This window comes from Montipora foliosa, chromosome 5 (assembly GCF_036669935.1).
Source record: "Montipora foliosa isolate CH-2021 chromosome 5, ASM3666993v2, whole genome shotgun sequence".
In the NCBI taxonomy this organism is placed as follows: Eukaryota; Metazoa; Cnidaria; class Anthozoa; order Scleractinia; family Acroporidae; genus Montipora; species Montipora foliosa.
In genome coordinates this window covers 46,134,925-46,156,646 of record NC_090873.1, presented here as the reverse complement: position 1 = coordinate 46,156,646, position 21,722 = coordinate 46,134,925, and the positions used below count along the sequence as shown (strand labels likewise).

Below are 21,722 nucleotides of genomic sequence, written 5' to 3'. Positions count from 1 at the left end.
AGTGCTCAATAATTTTAAGGTTAAAGGTTATTTCAATTATTCAGCCAAGAGCTTTTCAAGAGGGATATCATGCGATTAGAAAATTAGAAAAGAGAAAAGGAAAGGATTGTATGAAACCAAAGGAAAAAAAATTCCTTTCGATGATTTTTATCTCAAAATGTTTCCTTAAGTGAACAGTCCTATTCAAAAGAAGATGGCCATTTTAATTGTCTGAGGCTTTGTGGGTGTGTCATGCGACCCAAAATATTTTTTTTTTCTTTTTGAGGAATTTTTGATAAGGTGATAGGAGAGGGCGGAGCTCGCAACTCGGACTCTTAAATTGTATCAAATCAACTGTTGCCAAATTGTGCCCTAAGTTTGCCACCTGTTTGCGAAAATGATACCAAGTTACAAACAAACAAAAGCATCAAAGTTATCAAACCTCTCAACTTAGGGTACATGAGCTTTTCGCCAGTTGCCAGTAAAAAAGATAACAGGCATATGACCTTAAACCGCAAACTGCAAACATCCTGTCTGCTAATTAATTAAATGAGTAGGAAACTGATTTCCTCAAAAAGTCACGGAATAGATCATCGGTAGATACGTAACTGCTTTGAGAAAAATCACTTCTGTTAACTCAGGTCGGCTATATAGTAGGAGAGAGTTGTTGCACGTGTTTTTCGATTACAGTTAACCAAATACGTTGACGAAACGCTGTGAAAGGAGATAATTGGTGGTTGTTTAACCGTAAAATCACTCGAAAAATCTATTGACGGGATGTGAAATTCCTAAAAAAGGTAAAATAAATTCAACATCTTTAGTCCATGAATAACGCCTTCCAAAGACCTTCCGTGTCAAAATATTCAGTCGGCTCTCTGTATTAACTAGTTAGCTAAGTACGTGTACATAATATAGAACACAGTAAACTTGGAAAAGGGCACTGGTCTCCGCCGATTAATTTTAACTTTTTAGGTCGTCAAGCTTCGCCAAAAGTAGGGTGCTTTGTTCATGATGTAAAGGCCTGATTTATTGCTGGAAGACTCCTACGTAACACGCTGTTTTACGATCATCGTTGTTCATTATCTTTATCCGGAAATCAGTTTAGGTTTATTTTTTAATAAACATTGGACAGTGTTATCTTTGCGTTCAGCATAATGGCAACCGGGCCATTGCATAAACATTGCTAGTGCACGCACCTTCTCTGGAATTCAGTGAGATGACATACGTTCTAAGGCACTAATACTTCTTCAGGGATGTGGGCAATAACGGTTGGTTCACGTGTTATTTTCACCATATTGCTAAGTTATACACCAGCATGAAGTTAATTCGAAAGTGTGTGTTGTCTGTTTTGCGGGAATTTCCTCAAAAGTATGCCACAAATTAAAATTAGCCTTTGCGAAAAGTGATGTGCCAAAAATAGAAGAAGCGGTTGCTGTGGTTTGAAGTTTAGTTCCGACTTGATAATTCATGACGGATCGGTGGCCTGTGATGACTTTCTTGCAATCTTTAAGCGAATTACCTTGACACTGTGAAGCGTAAGATTGCTAATTAAGCTTAGTGCTTTCGGCTAAAATACTTTACAAGCTCGCCCTCGGCTGGCTTTTAAATTAACAAATTAAATCAGCGCCAAAAATGGAAGGAGCGGTATAAAGGGAAACAGAGGGGGAAAAACTCTCCTATCCCCGAATCCTTCCCTTTCCCCGGTCATCTCTTTCCCCACGGGGTTGAATACACGGGTAAATGAATTCCTGAGAGCGAAATCATCATAGACTTATAATATATAGATATCGAGGAGTTTAAGTTATATCCGAAAGAGGGGAATGATATTATTTTAGAATATATGAAATGGAATGGACATGAAATTAATTAAAGTTGTGAATGATCATTGGAGTAAGATAAGCTGCTTATCTCTATATTGTTAGGTTGCTTATCTACTGAACTACGGTGATCTTTCTTTCTTTTGAACAGACAGCTGGGGCAGTAAGACGAGCACCTTTTGTGTCTGAACCCCGACTGGATCAACGTACTAGTGATATTAAAATGATATTGATTAGAACTAGTTGAGGAGAAAGTGCCAGCTTTTTAATGAAAGCTGGCAATGATGAAGTTCTTATCTCCTTGGACAAGGACGATAAATAGGAGGGCCTTACCAAGGTAAAGGGATCTCCTTTAAAGAGTGAAATCGTCTGGCGTTAGCTAAAATAAACTCAGTCAATGACTGCCGCTGTGGGTGGTCAAAGAATCAGGGGCACCCAACGAGAATATAGTTCAAAACCACTTAAACATAGCATTATTAAACGTATTTTAGTATTTAACGGTATATATAAGCATATTGTTCTCCCCTAAAAGTTTTCATCTGTTCGGATTTCCTAGCTGAAAGTCTATTGATCCGAAAATTATAGGGATCAAAACTTACCTTTTCGACAATTTCAGCCAGAAAAAAGGCTCCCGAAAATTCTAGGTGACCTTTTTACGGCAAAAATCCGTTTAAAATGGGCAATTATACCATGTTTTAGATGTTCGAAAATCCTAGGACAGGTAGGCAAGCAAGGAATTTTACAACAAATGAACTCGGTTCCGAAAATTCTAGATCTTAAATCGTCTTCCGAACATATATTTTCCGAAAATTGACATTGGGTTTCCCTGAAGAATCCACACAACGTGTTTGTAGAGCCTGAGAGGGAACTGGTCTATTCAGGATAAGGACGGTTAACCGAAGGTCCGCTTTCGAACCGTCTACAATACTCTCGGCGTAAAATATGTGTGTGACAATAAAAGATCTCACACACTATTCGTAACATCTAATAAGTTTCAGTGCAAAGAATGGTTGATTTTACATACTAGTGAGTTAACGTTTCTTTCACTGGTAGCGTGGATGGTTAGCATGAGGAAAGGCGAAAGAATTCTTATATAATCAATTTAACGAGCTCGAAATTATCCATTCCGGGCTTCAACTCATCTGCAGGGTTTCAAAATGTCGATCCATGCCCTACTTGTAGATAAAGCAAACTCGTTGGCTTTGTATACATGTTCGCAGCCTCGCACGTGTCCAGTTGAAATACGTGAAAAAAAAAGGTTCGAGCTAAAACTTCCGTTGCAAATCATCTATCACTGCTCATGACTAGATCCGTCTGGATTAAGAGAATTAGTAGTAGAATGTAAGTATTTTAAACATAAACAGTGACGCACAATGCTGCTTATGAGGGCAAGTAAGGTTAATACCACTGCAAAATTCTCGTGCGGTGTTTAAGAAGTCATAATAACAGTGAAGGATTTCAGAGGAATTAATGTGAAACGCGCAGATTTAAACAAAAAGAAAGTGAAGTCACAATAGATCCAGAAACTTGAAAAAAACGATTACCATGTAAATCGAGAAAACTGAGATATGAGGAAACTCTGAGGAGCGTGTGCTGTCCTGTTTGTGAATCACAGATCGCGAACTGAAGGACACTGAAGTCATGGAAACAAAATTGGTATTAACGTAAAAGCCAACAGTTCAACCACGTACATCTATTTTTGAGCGAAAGATCGTTTCTGTTTTAACTGATGAAGCAACGTAAGCTAATGCAAAGAAAACATGAAAAAAGCTGGACTATAGAACCCAAGATCATACGATTTGTACCAAACTTCTTAAAAGGCATCTGGGAACTCCGAATAATGAATAGATATTGTATTACGTTTCCCTTTCCACTGAGCCAGTTGTGACCCTGATTTGATTTGATTTCATGCAGTTAAAATGTTTTTCCTTGATACTCAAAACCATTTTGCACCTTTCATTCACTTTATCTGTATTGATTTGTTTGTTTGAAACACTACTCAGTTGAGTCAATGAAACTGATTTCCACTCTGGCAAGGCCACAGAAAACTTCAAGTTTAAAACATTACCGTGTCCAAGTATAGATTCCTTAGTTTTTTTTTTTCCTTTTCAACGGGCGAAAAGTTAATTGAATTCTCCATTTTTTTTAATTAAGGTTAGTGACAGAGTCTGAAAATCAGACTTTCAGCGTTAAACTCCATTTACCCGGCCGGAAAATGAAACCACAAAGAGCAGGATTTCGGTCAAAAAAGGACAACCGTACAGGCAAATCCTTCAAGGCTAAGCTCCAACTTGAATTCAACCGGTAAAGCCGGCAGAATAACTCACCGGCTACTGAAGACAGTCTTTCCGATGGAATAACTATTTCGATCTTTTGAAATGTTTTGGTATATCCACTCTGGGGATAAAATCTCTTGGGTCCGCAACGTGCAAACTAGTATGAAGACCTTACTCAAGTACTGTCCGTGAACCAAACGATCAGTTTGGTTCGGCAGCTGTTAGGATATTTTTTGGCCAAAGAGTTTGTGTTCAGAAATATTTGTCTATTTTTTTTTTATTCTCACTGGATTGCCAGCTGCGATATTTGCGCCGTCCCATTCAGGAAAAACTTGAAGTCTAAAATTTGAACAGACAGCAAAAAACGGAAACAAAGGTACTCTGGGAGACATACAAGTTGAAAAAATTGGATCGACCATTTTTAATTGCCCTGACAGCTGCAAGGCAAGGGAGTTCTCATGCAGAGGTTCTTAGAAGATAGAAGGGGTACATGTTAGATGATTTAATGCACTATTCCCTCGCTGCTGCGTTTGTGAACGTGATTAATTAACGCTGTACAATGTTGGCAAATGCCCTATAATCTCCGCGACCCTTTAATCTTCCACATGAGGGGCATAGTCCAAAATGTGCTGCACATGCGTAATGGTGAAAGATGCCATGTGGCTTTCTCATGCTTTAGAAGCCAGGGTTCGAAAAGCTTTCACGTATCAAAATATCCGAACTTGACTGAAAGGAAACGTTTGAGGCCTTCCAGGCCAAAAGGAAGGAAATATATATCAAATTCCCTTTGAGTAAACCAGTTCTTAGGGATTTATAAGATGATTTCTTTGTTCGCGGTTTTTCGTTAAGGGTTTTCAGTGTATTGGAATGTTTCAAGAGCGATTGTGGAAGTGAAGCTTTCATAAATTAAAATTCTCAGCACGGTGCGTTGGCTTATTTTTTGACTCCTTGCAATTGTTGTAAGATGTGATAATTGTTTCACAGTAAGGAAGTTTTTAAGTTTGAGTGAAATAATTTTTAAGCCTGTGCGTATGTATTCAATGAAATTTCCCGATTACAGGCAGGATATAAAATCCCTTGTATAATCCGACAATCTGTTGAAGAAAAGGGAATTTTCCGCAATGTTTTAAAACGACAAAAGCCGGTAACGATGAGCTTAAATCAGTTCTTCTTGCGCTGAGGGGTTATCTTAAGTTTGTTTAACTGTTCCGTTGTGTCTATCTGCTTTGGTGTCAGTGAATTTGAACTAGCATTATTGTTTTAAGAAAGAAAGAAAATTTTAAATTCACTATCTTATTTTATTCATTTTTGTACTCGGGAATGCATTGATATCTCTCCATCCCTACGGTGCATTTGATTATTGATGCAAATTACAAACAAGTTTTTCAAGGAGACTTCTGCTGTTCTAATGATACTTCCTGTCAACAAAGAAGATTATGAAGGTCGATAAGAGCTTGCCTTTTGTTGAAGAATCCCAGAGGGACTATCAGTTGACAGGAAATGACGTCAATCGTGTTACACCATACCACCTTTTTTCCTCGTATAAAAGTTTGGTTCAGTAGTGTAACAGCACAGTCGTTGACGAAAACGCTATCTGACGTTGCGGAAAAATTGCAAGAATCATGACGGAGGGACAGACTTTAGTGTTCCAATCCTCTCAGTTAAGACAGAGCAGAACATCTTCAATGTCAGCATCCAGAATTACACGTCTTTATTCCTTCCACGAGGTAGCTTTGGAGTACAGTCTTGTTGTGATAGTGGTAGCATGTTTTTTCCTCGTCTCCTTGTCCTCAAGATTCCTCAGGCAAAACAGCGGCGGTGGATGTCTGGTGGCACTTCAGAGTTCGTAATTTTATGAGTGATCAAAACAGCGAATCGCTGCCTGACGTCTACATTCGTCGACTCCAACCGGCAGACCTTGCAATTGCAGAAGGAACTATTTAGTCGGTTGCGAAAGGCGGAGAATTTTGAACTGAGTGACAATGCGAAATCAATGAAAACTTAGAGGCACAATTAATAGCCCCTGAGATGTCCAAGCCAAGAAATACGACATTCGAATTTTGACGATGGCTTTTAGCTTTGAACTTTCTGGTCAAATACTCTGAATACAAGGTCAACTGTGTTGACCGGTTCGACAGGAAACGGCGATGAAGATGTACTTTATTCCAAAACATTTTTTCTTTATTTTGCCAATATCTGAAGACTTTTTGTTATAAACATCGCCCTGTTTATCCATCAACTTCTTGTAATTCGATTCCAAGTTCTGCTGAAACCGGGCTGCTGGCGGCAAATTGTGAGAGGCGTGAATTAATATTTTTGCTCTCCTTTGACGACAAGTACATAGTACAGTGAGCTGTATTTCCGTACCCATTTTATTTATCTTGTTTGGATGAAACTTAATGGATAGAATCTATTATATTGTTATTTAAGAAGAGAGTGTAAATTAAATTATTTCCTTGGTGAAAACACATAATCGTCTTCCGCTAGTTGTGGTTAGCTCACGAGACGCCAGGAATGGCGACTTCCAGGTAGGGAAACAAAAGCTGAATTTCCTGGTCGTTTTAGCGAATGCGTATGCTTTTATTAGAAAATTGGGCTTTGATTTCTCGGAAAGCTGACGCAGAACTTAATATTTGCATGAAAACTTTTGAAAACATCCGATTCCACTGCGACGTGGGCAGAAGCGGAAATTTCATACGCGACATCATAAGTTTTTAGTCAATAAAAAACTTAGTGAAAGGGAAGTAATTGCCGGAAGAATATTTTCGTCAAAATTAAAAAAAAAAGGGCGTCGTAGCGCAATTTAAAAGAAGTGTGGCGCATTTTAGCGTTCGCCAACGCGGCGATCCCTTTGTCACCTCAAAGGCTTCCAGGATATGGACGACACAGCAGGACATCAAATGGCCATTGTCTCGTGTCTCGGATTCTGGTCGTACGACCAAAATATTTGACACAATTCAGAGCAAAAGGCGACAAAACACAGTAGGTACAGTGTATCGCCTCAAAGCTGATCGGCGAATTTCCGGATCATTGTTCTCTCAGACTAAAAGATCTAAAAGGTGTGGGCTTGACATTTGGAATAACTAACATTTCTAAAAGGTTTAGGGGCGCTGTATGCAGTCAATCCCCGCGACTATAAACATTCGCTAGATACTTTGAAGACAACTTGTATCTTTATTAATCAGAACACACCAACTTTCCTTGACGCCCGCGCACTCGGTTGAACAGCGAAGTCTCGAGAAGTCCTCGCAATCTGTTCTTGTTGTTGTTGTTTTTTTGCACATTTCCATGGGCCAAAACTAATTTAGTGTAACCAGATTTCGTTGGGAAAAAAGCATCATCTGGTTAGAGGGGCTTGGTAGGATATGATGATAACTGGCCGTGAAGGTGGATGTTGACAATGTGCAGGTAGTGACAGGCGGTAAAGACCATAGTACACCCGCTTCCGGCGAACATCAGATTTTGCAATGAAATCAATGCCGCGTCTGCCAAAGAAGAACGGGGATTTTAAATAAAGGGTTATGTCACGCAATTTTAGGGAATTTCATGACAAGCAAAACGCTCATAAAATAGGACGACATTCCCACAACCTTAAAAAATTGCAAGACGACATAAAAAAAAATACAACAAAGCCAAATGTGATACATGGATGGACAAAACAGGAGAAGATTGAAACGAATCGTTTTGGGGTAATCTTGATGCGCTTGGATAGTTTTTTCTCTGAATAATTTTCTTTGTGGTGGAACGATACCTTAAAGGAATTCCATACTACCATTTTCAATTTCAAAACAACGGTAACAGAACTTCTTCGGAGTACTGTAACTCAGCCCCTTAAACGTTGTTGGGGGTGTGTACCAAATGGGATCTGTTTGAAGGAAAAAGAACCTTCGTGTTCGTTTGGGAAAAGAACTTTTCAGAGGGCATCGATAAATTATCTGGAAGTGAGGGCATTCGACAGGATAGGTCGATATACAAGACACGGTTCAATGGCGAGGAATGACTGCAGCCTACATCACGTAGCTGAAGAAACTGTGATCATGTGTGTTGTTGCGGAGGTGGTCTTTTTAATCACAAGAATTTGTTAGCTCGCCAGATGAATTGGGAAAAACTGAAACGCCCAGAAATTTGACGATTACCTGAAATTAAAAGGCTTGTACTGAAAGCCGTGAGCTATCATAAATTGTGGGTCATCGACTGAGAGTTCCTACACCCAGACTACTAACTACGAACTGATTTTCAGCTCGGATTGCTTTTTTTGAACGGAACATTTTATCTGATAATTTATATGTGAAGTGTAATTTTGAGCATGGGACACGAAGTTTTTTTTTTGTCAGAGCCATTGCAACTGTAGGCTAGGTAGATAGGTACATAGTTCATACCAGTATGTAATTAAGCTGATGGAAATACGGTGTACAAAAAGGAAGGCACCCCTGCCCAAGAAAAGTTGGAAAGCCAGAAACTTAGAAACGCTATTACCAGCATTTTTAAATTAGTCTCGTTCAAGTGTAAAATGACACATTTTTTTTCCTTCACAGATATTATGCCAATTGATGCTGGAGCCTTGATTTGCTCTCATTAGCTGGTTTAATCTTCCATAACACAATGTCAAATGTTTTCTGTCGCTAAAGCTCTTTTTAAAAATTTTTGGGTTAAAATCTAGGAGGCAAGTGCCCTCAACTTTACTTCACGCTAGTTATGCTAGCTGCTTTCGATGCAGAAACTGCATGAAATACTTTGAGCCCGTATTCGAGAGGAAATTGAAATGAACGAATTGAAGCCAGTCACTTTCACGACCTTTAGATCTCTGAGTTGCAGAGAAATAAGAAGTTCGAAAGATACTCTCAATGTTGCCATGTTGTGCGCTATGTACTTTTTCAATTTATTCTCACAACAACGAAATAATTGCGTGCCCTTTTGCTGCCGACTGAATACAGTTTAACGGCACGCGAAGCAACCCACTCACATGCAGTTTTGCACGTCCGAAATTGAGACCGAAACGTGCGAACAAGTCGTGTTGCGCTGTTGATTGTCGGCATATTTGAATAAATAAAGACGCTCGAATGTCTTACATTCTTCTGTCACTTTCATGTAACTCTCGTAAATTTAGTTTTAACTCGCCTCCAATAAATGAATAATTGTCTTTCGTCTTAGGCAGGCTGTATGGCCACGTCTAACTAAATTAAATAACATAGTTACATCACGTTAGTCATCGTTGGTTGGTAACCGTGTATGAAGACAAAGAGCAAACAAAATCTTTTTTGTGCAAGTTACAACCTGTCATCGATCATTTCATTGAAGATTTTTGACGCTCAAAACTTAACTATGGGGAATGATCTTTACCCTTTTGTATAATACATTTCTATCCCAAGGATCCTAAAGCCAGGTGCAATGCCCACAATTTAGGGACGTGCAGTGTATTATGGGAAAGAAACGACCCATAAGACTTTGTACGTAAACTTACAAAATTCGGCTGCCCCGCGGCCTTGTTTTCACAGTGTTAATTAATGCTGGCTAATGCGCGTGCGTGGCCCCAACAATGTTGGAAGAGCTTTAGGAAGAGCTGTGCAAATGGATCCAACATTGTTGTGCTACACTTCGGCGATCACAGAACATTGAAAGAAATGTTGGGAGTTGTACGTTGGCTCAAAAGTTTTACCAGTTTCAAACTTCGAGCAAGACCGTGCCCAACAACACGCAATAGGCTGATTTAGCAACAGAAAGGGAACGTCAGTGGCGACGGCGCGCCCAGAAAAAACACCAATGAGAATTCAGAATAGAATAGACTCCACTCTTTTCTTCTCTATTCTAAATTCTCATTGGTAGTTTTGCTGCGCGCGACGTCGCCACTGACGTTCCCGTTCTGTTGCTAAATCAGCCTATAACATACAGAGGGGTGGGCAAGAGACGCAACATGTAACACCCAACAATGTTTGCAGGCGGCCTTAAAGCCAGCAGAAGGTTTTATAATACTGTAAACGAAAGGGTTCGTTTACTAAAAAGTTGGCCTTGTCGCACTTCTGTCTTCTCAGATAAGGAGGGCAAAGTTTGAAAGGTGCAGGACCGAGAGGAAATATTCCGATTGGGAAAGAGAAACCTTAGTTGCACGCAAAGAGATTTTGAAAAGTGTATGCATGATTCATGATGGATTTATGGATATGATAATATGAGTTATTGCCAGTGGTATGTTCATGACTATCGTACGTTCTCTGTACAAATTATCAGTCTAATTAATAAACTACTCCAATTGTTGGCTAATAGTACTGAGGAAATGCTGGTGCTCATTAATATCAGCTTGCTACCTACATTGTAAAATTAAAGAGTAAACAATCCTGCAATTGTTCAACGTTGATATGTATTCATATGGTACGTATAATATTTGGCAAATTCCTAGATCACTACTCGTTACTACAAACGTTGACCCCATAGAATTCAACGAAACTGTGGGGCACTCAAGGCGAATTGAACAGCGACGCAGAGTCAATACCAAAATCACCCTGTTCGTTATTCTTAAGATCGTCAAACTCACCGATTGAACGCAGAAATGGTTACCCTTACGGTGGATTCTCAGTTGCTGGCTGCTTATGTATTCTATGGCACCATCCTTTTGCTGAAAACGTCGGCTTTGGCAGTGATGACTGGGATGCTGCGCATAAAGAACAAGGTTTCTTATGTTTCAAATTGCGATTTACAACCATTGAGTCACTCGAGTACAATTTGGGTATAGGATAGCTGAGGTATACTTACTGACGGGCCAAGTCTCCTCTTAGCGCCGGTTTCTTTCGGCGCTAGACCGTCAAAAACTCGGGACAAATTAACACGTATTCTAATTAAAATTCAAGTTTCATTCATGTAAATTTCTAGATTGTACTCCAAAGTATCCACTATAGAGTGATTGACTGAGGTATATTATAACTAATAAACTTAAATTTATACTTATAGGCTCAAGATCTAGAAAGCGGATTTACTCAGTCGGAAGTCTATGAAGACTAGACTGTTAGGTGATAGATACGTGCATTGCAACGCTTGAACAAACATTGTCAGCTCCAGTATCCAAAGCTGCCTGGGTTCCTCAAAGCTCTTTGTTTAATTTAGGACGACTGTACAAAAACACTGTCACAATCTAGAACAGAAGCGACATAATCGGCGCAATATAATCGAGGACGTAACATAGATTGGGAAAAGCCGCAAACAACAGTCTCGTTTCCAGGGTTTTTCTCGACCGAAAGTTACTGGGAACAAATTGGGCTCCTGGCCCCAGCTACTAGCAAAACCAAAATAGGACATTTGCCGCATAATGATGCCATTTGACTACAAGTACCAGAATCCTTCAGGTTTTGCTTGTCTCATGCTAATTGCACTTTTGTTATTTTTACCCCACTGGGAATACAAAATTTAAATAAGAAAAGAAAAACAATCTGGTAGTTGTAGTCAAATGACGCCATCGTAAAAGTTGGCTATTGAGTTGTCCGGTGGAAAGCGCTATCCACCCTTCGAACAACTGTGGCCTGGTAAAAATTCCATCAAGCATGAAGCGATTTTTGAGACTGAAAAGTATCTGAAAGGCAGTCGGATGTGAGAACTGGGATATATCTTCATGGGAAAAAAGAGCAAAATGGGAGCAACAAAGGCTTTTGTCATTGTAATCGGTGAGACTTGGGCACCAGAAACTCTAGTCTATGTCAATTAACCCTCGTGTAACCCTCAAGATATTCACCTTTACCTGAATTTTGAGACAAGAAAAGAAGCTGTGTATTTCAGCTTATTTTATCAGTCTTTCTTGAGGGTCTCAATGGGATTAACCGTGAGCCGTGAAACGTCGAAAAAAGTTAACCGTTAAGCTTAAAAATGACCATGCAAAAAATAACCGTTAGCCCCAATAAAAATTAAGAGCATTAAAATATGAAAAGTGGGATAGGTAGCATTTTGAAATATTTAGAGTCTTAAGAGACTTCAGAGCACTCGATACCGTTTTAATTTCCTTGCTCTCCGTTCTCAGGGTCTCTCTTCTCAGTGCTTTACTGTCTCCCAGATTCTCTAGCTACAAGGAAAGGGAAGAAAGAGTGATCCTGGGCAAGGTTTGACGTGTGAACAACTCAAAATCATGCGTCGCATTGTGATAACCATTGATTTAAACTACTCAACATGTCTACGGAGAACCTTACTAGAAACTAACACAAGGAACGTTTCTTTGTTTTTCACTTAAGTTAACCGTGAACCGTGACGGATAAAAGATGACCAGCGTTAGCCGTACCGTTAGACTTGAAACCCCCCCCCCCCCCCCCAATTGAGACCCCCTTTCTTCTCTTACTACGATAATCTGCTCTGATGATAATCTTCGAAATTAGGCAGAGTTTTAAAGAGATGCGTTGTTTTCTACAATGGCTTGGGATACTCGAGAAACTGAAAAATTCAAGTGATCCTGGCAGAAGTCTCAGTACCTCCATGATGAGTCAAGGAGACACAGGACTACACGCATAGCATTCCATTTCGTTCAGTCAGCAGTTTTTTACATAACCTTGATCACTGGCTTTTGCCGCTTAATGTAAATAGATCTATTTGAGTTTCCTAATATGTAAATTTCATCTTTTTCCTTTGCTGTCTCTAACATAGGCATTTCTCAACCCCGAAGATTATGGACCCAAAGACAAATTTGTGGCAAGGGATGAAGAAGTGGAAAGGTTTCGAAGGTAATTACTACAACGATTGCGATGGGGAAAATGGTGATTTAATACGGTGGAAAGAAAAGAAAAGAAAAGAATTACTTTTTCATAACATTTGATTCTGAGCATATATCCATGTGTTACATGAAAATCGCGAATAAGATTTGACTCAGTATTCTACTGATGTCTCTAGCTAGCTGCCTTCCGTACGCTAAGAAAACAGCAGTGATAACAAACAGACATCATTAGATTCTACTCTGGTTCAGTAGAAGAGATCTGAATGTACGGTTAAAAACTTGCAATTCAAAGACCCAAAGTTTCGAAACTCCTGTAAAATGTAACAAATAATGTAAATGCTTTGTTTATAGACTGTGAAAGTGCACTTAGCTATCAAGCCAGTAGTTCACAGGCACCCACTTTTTGGTCAATAATCTGAAAGAAACATGACTAAAAACTCCAACTGGCAGGAGATTTACAAAGCATGGTAGAGTTGAATCCGGGACAACCAGAAACAAATCCATACCTGGGGTCCGTTTCTCGAAAAGTCCCGAAACTTTACGGGTCATTTTTGGGGTGTCACAATTTCCTTTGTATCTCAAGAACGGAGAGGATATAAAATTGTCAAACTTCACAGTTATTTTTCTTTTTGTTACCTTGAAAACACGTTAAATAATCGGCTCTCCAAAACAAGCGGTTGGCAGTTTCACAAATGGCTTTTCGGGACTTTCGAGAAACGGGCCCCAGAGTATAGAACGGGATCTGAACCCGGGGAAACAGCACGAAAACTCAACGCCCTTACTTCCGGACCACACCTCCTACCTGCCTCCCCGTCTACTTCCGCTTCACCAGGGGTGATCCAAAGTTATAGCAAGGTACATTCCAGTTTCTTTTAACCAGTGTTGCATCGACCTATGTATGATTGTCAACCTGTGAACTGTAACTTTCGTTATAAGCATATGACAAATGTAAATGCATTTGTTGAAGGTAAAAGTGCAGTGAGCTAACGAGCAACTTCACGAGCAGGCACTTCATGTAGTTAAACAATCTGAAAGAAAAACATCATACGATCCATAACATTGTCAAATATCCCAACCAGCCAGAAGGGACCATCACTGTGGGACCATCGAAACCACCTCCAAACTCAACCACGTGCTCACCAAAGCTAAGGACCATAAAGCCTTCTAAATATATCGCCTGGATCGATGTCAGTGATGAAAGGCGCTGATTAAATGTTATTTTGTATTTTTAGAACGCATCAAAATGACCTGGAAAACATCCCGATTTTTCTGATAGTGGCACTGTTTTACATGCTGTTGAACTTGTCTCCAGTCAGAGGCATTTGGTGTTTGCGGGTCTTCACAGCTGCAAGAGTCGCTCATAGTATTGCGTACCTCAGTGAAATCGCCGTAGCTCGATCGCTTAGTTTTACAATCGGTTTATCATGCACGCTTGTTTTAGCTTTCAGTTCAATGTACACTGGCGGGTTCTACTTCTGAACAATCTTTACAGATGTCGTATTTCTTTCGAACGTAAATTCGCATTGTGTCTTATAAAGTGAATTAGTAAGATAATAAATGATTTGGAATTATTACTTGTTCTTATTTAGTTATATTTATCTTTGTGTGTGTGTGTATGTGTGTGTGTGTGTCTGTCTCCGGTTTTGAAGAATTCAACGCGTTCTGTAATTGGTCATTTAAAGGTCAAGTGGTCTTAATCGTCAGGGATACGGCAGAAAAATTCTTTGACTTGGGCCATTTAAGTTACAATAAGAATAAAACGCAAACAGCGGTTACAAACATTTGCTTGAACTGCATAACTTTTTATAAACTTAACGTTTCGTTTGTTACAACATACATCATCAAAAGTGATTATTATTCAGTTACAGATAAATTTAAATTCAAAAATACAACTGTACGGACTGGAAACTAACGAAATTGATTGACATAAAACGACAAGAAATATGTTAATAATAGAGATTAGATTACTGTTCTCACTCAAGAGCACCCAACGTCAATTTTCGGAAAATATCTGTTCGGAAGAGAATTTGAGATCTAGAATTTTCGGAGCATTTGTTTTAAAATTTCTTGCTTGCCTGCCTCTCCTAGGACTTTCGAACATCTAAAAAATGGTATAATTGCCCATTTTTAACGGATTTTTACCCTAAAAAGGTCACCTAGAATTTTCGGGAGCCTTTTTTCTGCCTGAAATTTTCGAAAAGATAAGTTTTGATCCCTATAATTTTCAGATCACTAGACTTTCAGCTAGGAGATCCGAACAGATGAAAAAATTTTAGGGGATAAAAATATGCCTATATCTACCGTTTAAATACTAAAATATGTTTAACAACTGTATTTTTAAGTGGTTTTGAACAATATTCTCGTTGGGTGCCCCTGCTCACTGCCAACGAATCTGCAATTGCTGATCGTGCTTTCTTAACCAACCGTAGAATTAAGTGGGATCATTTTAAAATATTAGCAACTGGTCGACCAGACATGCATGCATTGTAAAATTAAAGAATCTCTGTTTATCCGTGATCTAAAGCCAGCTTTAAATGAAAACGTTGGCAGTGAGAAACTTTATCTCTATTATTAGCATATTTCTTGTCGTTTTATGTCAATCAATTTTTTTAGTTCCCAGTCCGTACAGTTGTATTTTTGAATTTAAATTTATCTGTAACTGAATAATAATCACTTCTGACGATGTATGTTGTAACATACGAAACGTTAAGTATATAAAAAGTTATGCAGTTCCATAGGCAGCCCAAGCTCGGTATACGATTTACATAAAGACAAGAACTTTCTTCTCTTTATGACGGGAATGACAACTAACGTCATCGTAAAAATTCGAAAGCCACAAACCCGGCTAAAACGGACTCAGTTTGCCCTCCGATTGCACAGAAAAGACGAGGACAACTGTACGTAGAGGTAAGCGAGGTTTATTTCTACATTTACAGCTTATTTTAGCATTTATAAGCTCAAAGTTAATTTTCCCATACAAAGTCTGTAAATCGTATACCGAGCTTGGGCGGCCTGTGTGCAGTTCAAGCAAAATGTTTGTAACCGCTGTTTGCGTTTTATTCTTATTGATACGGCAGAATACAGCTTGGGAGAAACAAAGTTGTGCCACCATGAACACATTTATTTTCTTTGCGAGGCTCTTAGGAAAGCGGGCTTGAGCTAGGTGGGGTATCCTCCCCGAAATGAAAAGGATCCTTGGGGGAGGAGCAGGGGGTGGATGGGGAGTTGGAACGGGCTCTATATTTGCAGTCCTCTTGGGTTTTGATCAGTGTTGTTAGATGAACTACTTCTCGTGAGGAACAATGTGATTGGCTTGCTTCCCATGCCAAACCGACCAAAGAATACGACACCATAGAAAGTCACTACTGCGTCTCAGCATACTGCAGTCATAGCTTGTAAAACCCTGATGAAAAATGGCAGTGCCTTTCGAAATATTACCTTTATAAAATATATATCTGCCTCGCTCCTTTTTGAAAGAAATAACTCACAAACAGCGGTAACAAACATGAGTAATCTCATAATTTTTGAAAAACACTTAACGTTTCCGTCGAAAGTGTCAACATTTATCATCAGAAGTAACCGTTGAGGAATAAACCCATGTTTAAATAGTCTCTTATTTTTCAATGACACAGTTGAGCGCGCGATTACGTGACACGCCCCGTTTTCACCACTAATTTGCATAAAATAATAATTTCACTCCTCGTGCGTGGCTCTGAGGAAATAAGGACGACTGCTCGTGGTCTAGCTCGCGAACTGATTTTCTCTTCGCTCAACGGTTGAAGACGTTGAAGAACAATTTGACTCGGTGGTCAAAGACTGAACATATACGGTTGAATGATGATCAATGACGACCCACTGGAAAAGTACTCGACCCGAAGCTGTGACTGTATGATTCCCTTCCACGACGTGAACGTGACGTTATTTCGGGTATAAATACCCCGGATAATAGACATGACCCACCACACTCGACTGCGAATGCTTCCGATCTTACATTCAAATTTTGATTTTTTTGGCTAATGTCAAGAATAGTATGCTGCATTACTTAGATATTCAAATGTAAATAAAATGAACTTTTACAATATATTACAACTGATGGGCATCAAGGATTACTGATTTCATGAATGCAACGTTCAAACGTCCTTACCTAACTTTGAATGAACCTCATTTGGATTTCTTATTTTCGTTGTGCCATGATGCGTAACGGCCATAGAATGTTTTGCTGCCTTGGCATTATCCTTTGTTCTTGTCCGCGTCCACTTTGCAGCGTCATTCTATAAATCGCTCGCACAAGATGGTGACGCTCACTGTCGATGAACGTTTGTTCGCAGCTTACATATTCTATGGAGGCATTCTCGTACTTAAAACGTTTTTTATGTCCTTTTTGACAGGCAGGCAACGCATGAAGAATCACGTAAGTTCTAGTCTACATGCGAAAGTTATAAAGATATGGCTAAATTGTACGGCAATTACGAACTGATTACTGTAGTATACAAGATTATCAACACTATCAGTTGAAATAAGAAATTATGGATCGTTTGACCTCACAATAAGATTGTGGAGGACGTGTGAAAATTGAACGGACTGAAGATTAAGAGAGCTCTTAGGATAAAATCCAAGGAGATTCGAGGTTTAAAGATGGTATATTCGTCATTGCATTATTCAGATTTCAAGTGTATACTAATCGGAGATATATATCTAAAACGTGTCTTTCCAAAATATAGAAATTCCATACCAGGTTTGTCGAGTCCTTTGACTCGATGTCTTAAATCTTCCTTCATTTAATAATGGCATAAGGCCTGAGAATAGAACCCCATAACATGAAGAACAGTTTTGTTCTGTTGTCAATACCTATAAACTACATAGTTTGACGCTTTGCTTGTTTGGAAAGTCGTAAAAAGATATATTAAAATTTTAAAAGGTACGAGTCAAAGCCTTGAATTGTGACTTTTTAAGCGACACTAACCGGATTTATATTGGAGACGAATAACTCGTCGAAGAATGATAGTTCGTTTGTAATCATGTCGCCTAAAACCCAGGGGCAGTCAGTCGGGACGGAACGAGAAAATCATTTGCAAAATCGGGACGGGCGTAAAGTTTTCAACTTGGGCCAGCGTCCCGACTGACTGCCATGCACTGGGTCTCCGAGGTTGGCTAAATATAAATCCGGTGTTTAGACGAATTATGGCCCAAAATTAGTCCTCAACTGATTGCACGTCTTACAGACGTGCTGACAGACCAATCAATCGAAGACGAAATTAAGGCCCATTTACATTACAGAAAAAACTGGGTCCGGATCGACCGATTGAAAAAGTGGTTCGGACCAATTCTTTTTACCGTTTACACACGGCCAACAATTTGGTTTGGCTCATCATAAAACTGGCCTTAAGACCCCGTTCCCCGCACTCTGTTTACAATGCCGATTTTCGGAGTCCGGACTAAATTTTTATTTGAATTGGAATGGAGACTGACGTTTACAATGCGCTCTTGACCCGCAAAAAGGGGTCCGAACTCGGTTATTTTGGTTTTATGGCCCCAAAACCAAAAAAAGAGGGTTCAGAGCCATTTCATACAATACAATACAATACATACTTAATTGACCGCTCCCCATAGGGGGCTTTTCAAGGTCAATGAAACAATCAACGAAACAACACAACACACATATACAACTACAACTGTTAAGAATCCCAACTGGCCGGAGGCAAACCAGTTGGCTAATTACGAGTGCAGCTGGAAAGTTGAACCAGGGGCTACCAGGAACAAATTCATTGAGTGGTCAGAGCGGGTCTTGAACCCGGGACCTCCGGATCTCCGGATCTCTGGGCAAGCGCCCTAACCACTGGGCCAAACATGGAAGGAATATTTCGCACGGCAAAAATATATGGTCCGTAGCTACTTTTTAAGGGGTCCGGACCCAGTTTTTTCTGTAGTGTAAATGGGCGTTATGACGAATTATTATTCGTCTCCAGTATAAATTTGGCAATACATGATTAGCGTCAAACTACGTCCACATCCAAGGCATAGGAAAAAAGCATTTCATGTCCATTGTGGTTCAGATGCCACTGACGAAGACTGCTCTTATTTTTAAAATCTTATTTTGCTTCAGTAACTCGCCTTAACATCTAAATTTTAAACTGCAGGTACCTCCTTCTCCAGAAGATTATGGAGAGAAAAATAAAGGCAAGCCTATACCGACATGTGAGGATGTGGACAGAGTTCGAAGGTAAACTTGAATTTTGAAAAATTCTTGGAAAATACTTCCCTGGCTTAAGTTCTGCCATTCTTTTTTCAGAGCACATCAAAATGATCTCGAAAACATCCCGATCTTTCTGATTATTGCGCTGTTATACACATTGCTCAATCTGCCACCAGTCAGAGGTATTTGGTGTTTACGAATCTTCACAGCTGCAAGAATCCTTCACACCGTTGCGTATCTCAATGCTATCAGCAAGCCAAGAGGAATTGGTTTCATCGGTGGCTCAATATGTCTTGGAATTTTGGTTGTCAGTGTGTTGTACTCGGCTGTTATTGCGGGAGTGTTTTGATCATGTTAACGCGCTTTTCAGACAATTCATTCAGTTGGGTCGTCTGTTGCAGCAGGCATAAATGACCGTTGGCTCATCAAATGACGTCTTTTTTAGCTCGAAATGTCTAGCAATGACTGCATAGTACTCCTTTCGTCATAACTTTTACACTATGACTTCAGTAATTCTTAAAACGTTTGCTCAAAAAATATTATGTAATCCAGCCAATTACGGTTTTGCAAGCTCCTATTTGCGATGTCTTCCATAACAGTAAAAAATAGCTCAATTTTAGCTAAGCACATTTAATAAAGAGCATTTTAACTGAAGAACACTTGCTCACTTCTGTGAACACTAATGCCGATGAACCCTTACGTGAATAAATGATTTGAGATAATGCACTGTTCTTTTGCAAGGCAAGATTAATTTCGAAATTCCTTGCTAGCAGAGATCTCTTTTCGTTTGCTTTCGCTGGGCTGAGGAGTACGGGAAAAGCCTGAGACCACTGCCATGGGTCGAAATTCACTTTGATACATCCGCCGTCCACAACCTTAGGCGACACTCTTCCCACCTGCATGCCCCATGATATGTTTGCTTATTGTGACTTGAGCCTGCTGTGTCCCGCGCATTTCTTTACATTATTTCCGCCGTTGTTAAGTGAGCCCACACAACGTGAAGTATCACGTGAGAATTCGATCGCTAAGTACACCACCGCGCATACACAACACAATGAGTTTCGACCCATGGCAGAGCCGGTCTCTTTTCTCGTAATCGTTAGCCCAGCGAAAGCAAAAAGAAAAGAGATCTCTGCTAGCAGGGAATTTTCGAAAATGGATGCTCTCCAAATAGGGCGATTTCTGGTACGATTCTAATAATTTCTTCAAACTGAGGTGAAAGCCAATGGAGTTTTAATTACTCAGCTACACGGAATTGTGGCTACATTTGCTGCTCAGTAGAAGGTAAACTTTGAGATCCTATTTCCCAGGCAGTCTATTTCGATCTCATGCGACTAATATTACTCACACCTATGTTTTTGCTTGCACTTGTTGGACAACGGTGAATTCTCCTCATTGTCAAGTTTCTTGTGAACCGCACACCGGTAGCTCAGTTGTACAAGTACAAGGGAGGGTTACGTTTTTTCAAACGGTGACCGTGTAGCACTTGTATTTCAACAGACTTAACGATTAGAGGGCAATGTCAAGTGCTAGTTTTCTACCCATGTAAACCATGCGAGCGTTAGCTCTCTTAATGGAAATGGGTCCACGCAAGGATAGAGAAAAACTCTGACCAGGATGGGAATTGTACCCACGACCTTCGGGTTGGGTCACCGCTGCTCTACCGACTGAGCTACAAGGTCAGTCGGTAGAGCTGTTCTTGCGTGGGCCCATTTTCAACTCATTAACTCTCGTTCTCGTAAGCACAGAATATAACGTAGTATGCACCGGCTATAATGAAGTATTCACCGAATATAATGATTTAAGCACCGAATATAAGGACGCAAGCACCGGAATGTAATTACATCTGCAAATGGTTAGACTCTCTAGTCTTCTCGGATAAGGACGATAAGCCGGCGGTCCCGTCTCACAACCCTTGTTCATTGACTCTGTGGGACGTTAAAGATCCCACACACTATTCGAAAAGAGTAGGGGAAAGTGTTCCCGGTGTTGTGGTCTGACCTTTCCAGCATGTGGTCGGCTTGGCAGGATTAGCTTGAAGGGCTTCTGTGTGAATGAGACCACAATTGTGTATAACAGCCAGAAGTCAGGCTACTTAGCCAAGTGCTGGAGCCTCACTCAAGCTCAAGGATATCATGAAGTAAGCACTAAATATCGTGCCCAAAAGTATCATAAGACAGTTATGACGTTCCATAGCTGTCTATGGCTGCTAATTGACTAGGTGAAATGGTTGTGCGCATGTGTGATGTGTAGGCCACACCGGGTTGGTGTTTGTGTCACCTTGCTTTTTTCGTTGAACCGGAAGGCAACATTTCGCGTGCCGGGGCAGTGGTGACTCCCAGATTATTATGCTAACCATCTCTAATGGAGAAAAGATACCGTAGCAATGTAAAAAATAAGTTAAAATAGAAAACAGCGCACTTCCGGTTGCCGTCGGCGTTTCAAAAACGTGCAGCTTAAGCTCCCTATTGACCCAAAACAGCGCGGCTCGCCTAACATAAAAAGGTCGCTAGTTATGGGCATCAAGGATTTATTTACTGATTGCATGAAACGTGTAATTGCGTTCGCAAGCCTAATTTTGTTTTTTTGCGTTCTGTGTCCTGTGTCCTGTGTCCTTAGGATGTTGGTATGACTACTGATGCATGATTTTTTGACATTCTTGTAAGGACACCAAAATGCTCCCCCCCCCCCCCCACCCCCCTCCACTAAATTTTTGCAGGGGAAAGCCTCGGTCGGAAAACTTCTACTAAGACCTGTTATTAGAGGAACTAAATATTTTA

General features: G+C 40.0%; 2 protein-coding genes and 1 long non-coding RNA gene across 4 annotated transcripts; 2 read left to right on the top strand and 1 right to left on the bottom strand.

The window, feature by feature from the left end:
* Positions 1 to 1,100: 1,100 nt before the first annotated feature.
* Positions 1,101 to 14,317, top strand: LOC138004437 (microsomal glutathione S-transferase 1-like). 2 transcript variants are annotated; one of them, XM_068850950.1, is made up of 3 exons: positions 1,101 to 1,247; positions 12,683 to 12,759; positions 13,982 to 14,317. In XM_068850950.1, exons 1-3 carry the CDS (start codon positions 1,233 to 1,235, stop codon positions 14,226 to 14,228), a joined length of 339 nt encoding a protein of 112 aa, XP_068707051.1. In that variant the 5' UTR covers positions 1,101 to 1,232; the 3' UTR covers positions 14,229 to 14,317. The 2 variants fall into 2 exon arrangements, with proteins under 2 accessions (XP_068707051.1, XP_068707050.1); XM_068850949.1 differs by lacking the exon at positions 1,101 to 1,247 and adding an exon at positions 10,601 to 10,733.
* LOC138004438 (uncharacterized) lies at positions 7,067 to 11,678 on the bottom strand. The gene is made up of 3 exons (XR_011123787.1): positions 10,817 to 11,678; positions 10,599 to 10,715; positions 7,067 to 7,557 (listed from the first exon to the last, which is right to left on the bottom strand). It is a non-coding gene; the product is annotated as an uncharacterized lncRNA (long non-coding RNA).
* Positions 14,318 to 16,972: 2,655 nt separating the features above from the next.
* Positions 16,973 to 19,599, top strand: LOC138004436 (microsomal glutathione S-transferase 1-like). Its single transcript, XM_068850948.1, has 3 exons — positions 16,973 to 17,160; positions 18,887 to 18,969; positions 19,039 to 19,599. Exons 1-3 carry the CDS (start codon positions 17,041 to 17,043, stop codon positions 19,289 to 19,291), a joined length of 456 nt encoding a protein of 151 aa, XP_068707049.1. The 5' UTR covers positions 16,973 to 17,040; the 3' UTR covers positions 19,292 to 19,599.
* Positions 19,600 to 21,722: the final 2,123 nt, after the last annotated feature.

Excerpts from the sequence above, each read along its gene's own strand:
- LOC138004436 (XM_068850948.1), top strand. The coding sequence starts at position 17,041 with ATGGTGACGCTCACTGTCGATGAACGTTTGTTCGCAGCTTACATATTC. Across the intron at positions 17,161-18,886 it reads GGCAACGCATGAAGAATCAC|GTACCTCCTTCTCCAGAAGA; the intron begins GTAAGTTCTAGT and ends TTTAAACTGCAG. Across the intron at positions 18,970-19,038 it reads GATGTGGACAGAGTTCGAAG|AGCACATCAAAATGATCTCG; the intron begins GTAAACTTGAAT and ends TTCTTTTTTCAG.
- LOC138004437 (XM_068850949.1), top strand. The coding sequence starts at position 10,614 with ATGGTTACCCTTACGGTGGATTCTCAGTTGCTGGCTGCTTATGTATTC. Across the intron at positions 10,734-12,682 it reads TGCTGCGCATAAAGAACAAG|GCATTTCTCAACCCCGAAGA; the intron begins GTTTCTTATGTT and ends TCTCTAACATAG. Across the intron at positions 12,760-13,981 it reads GAAGTGGAAAGGTTTCGAAG|AACGCATCAAAATGACCTGG; the intron begins GTAATTACTACA and ends TTGTATTTTTAG.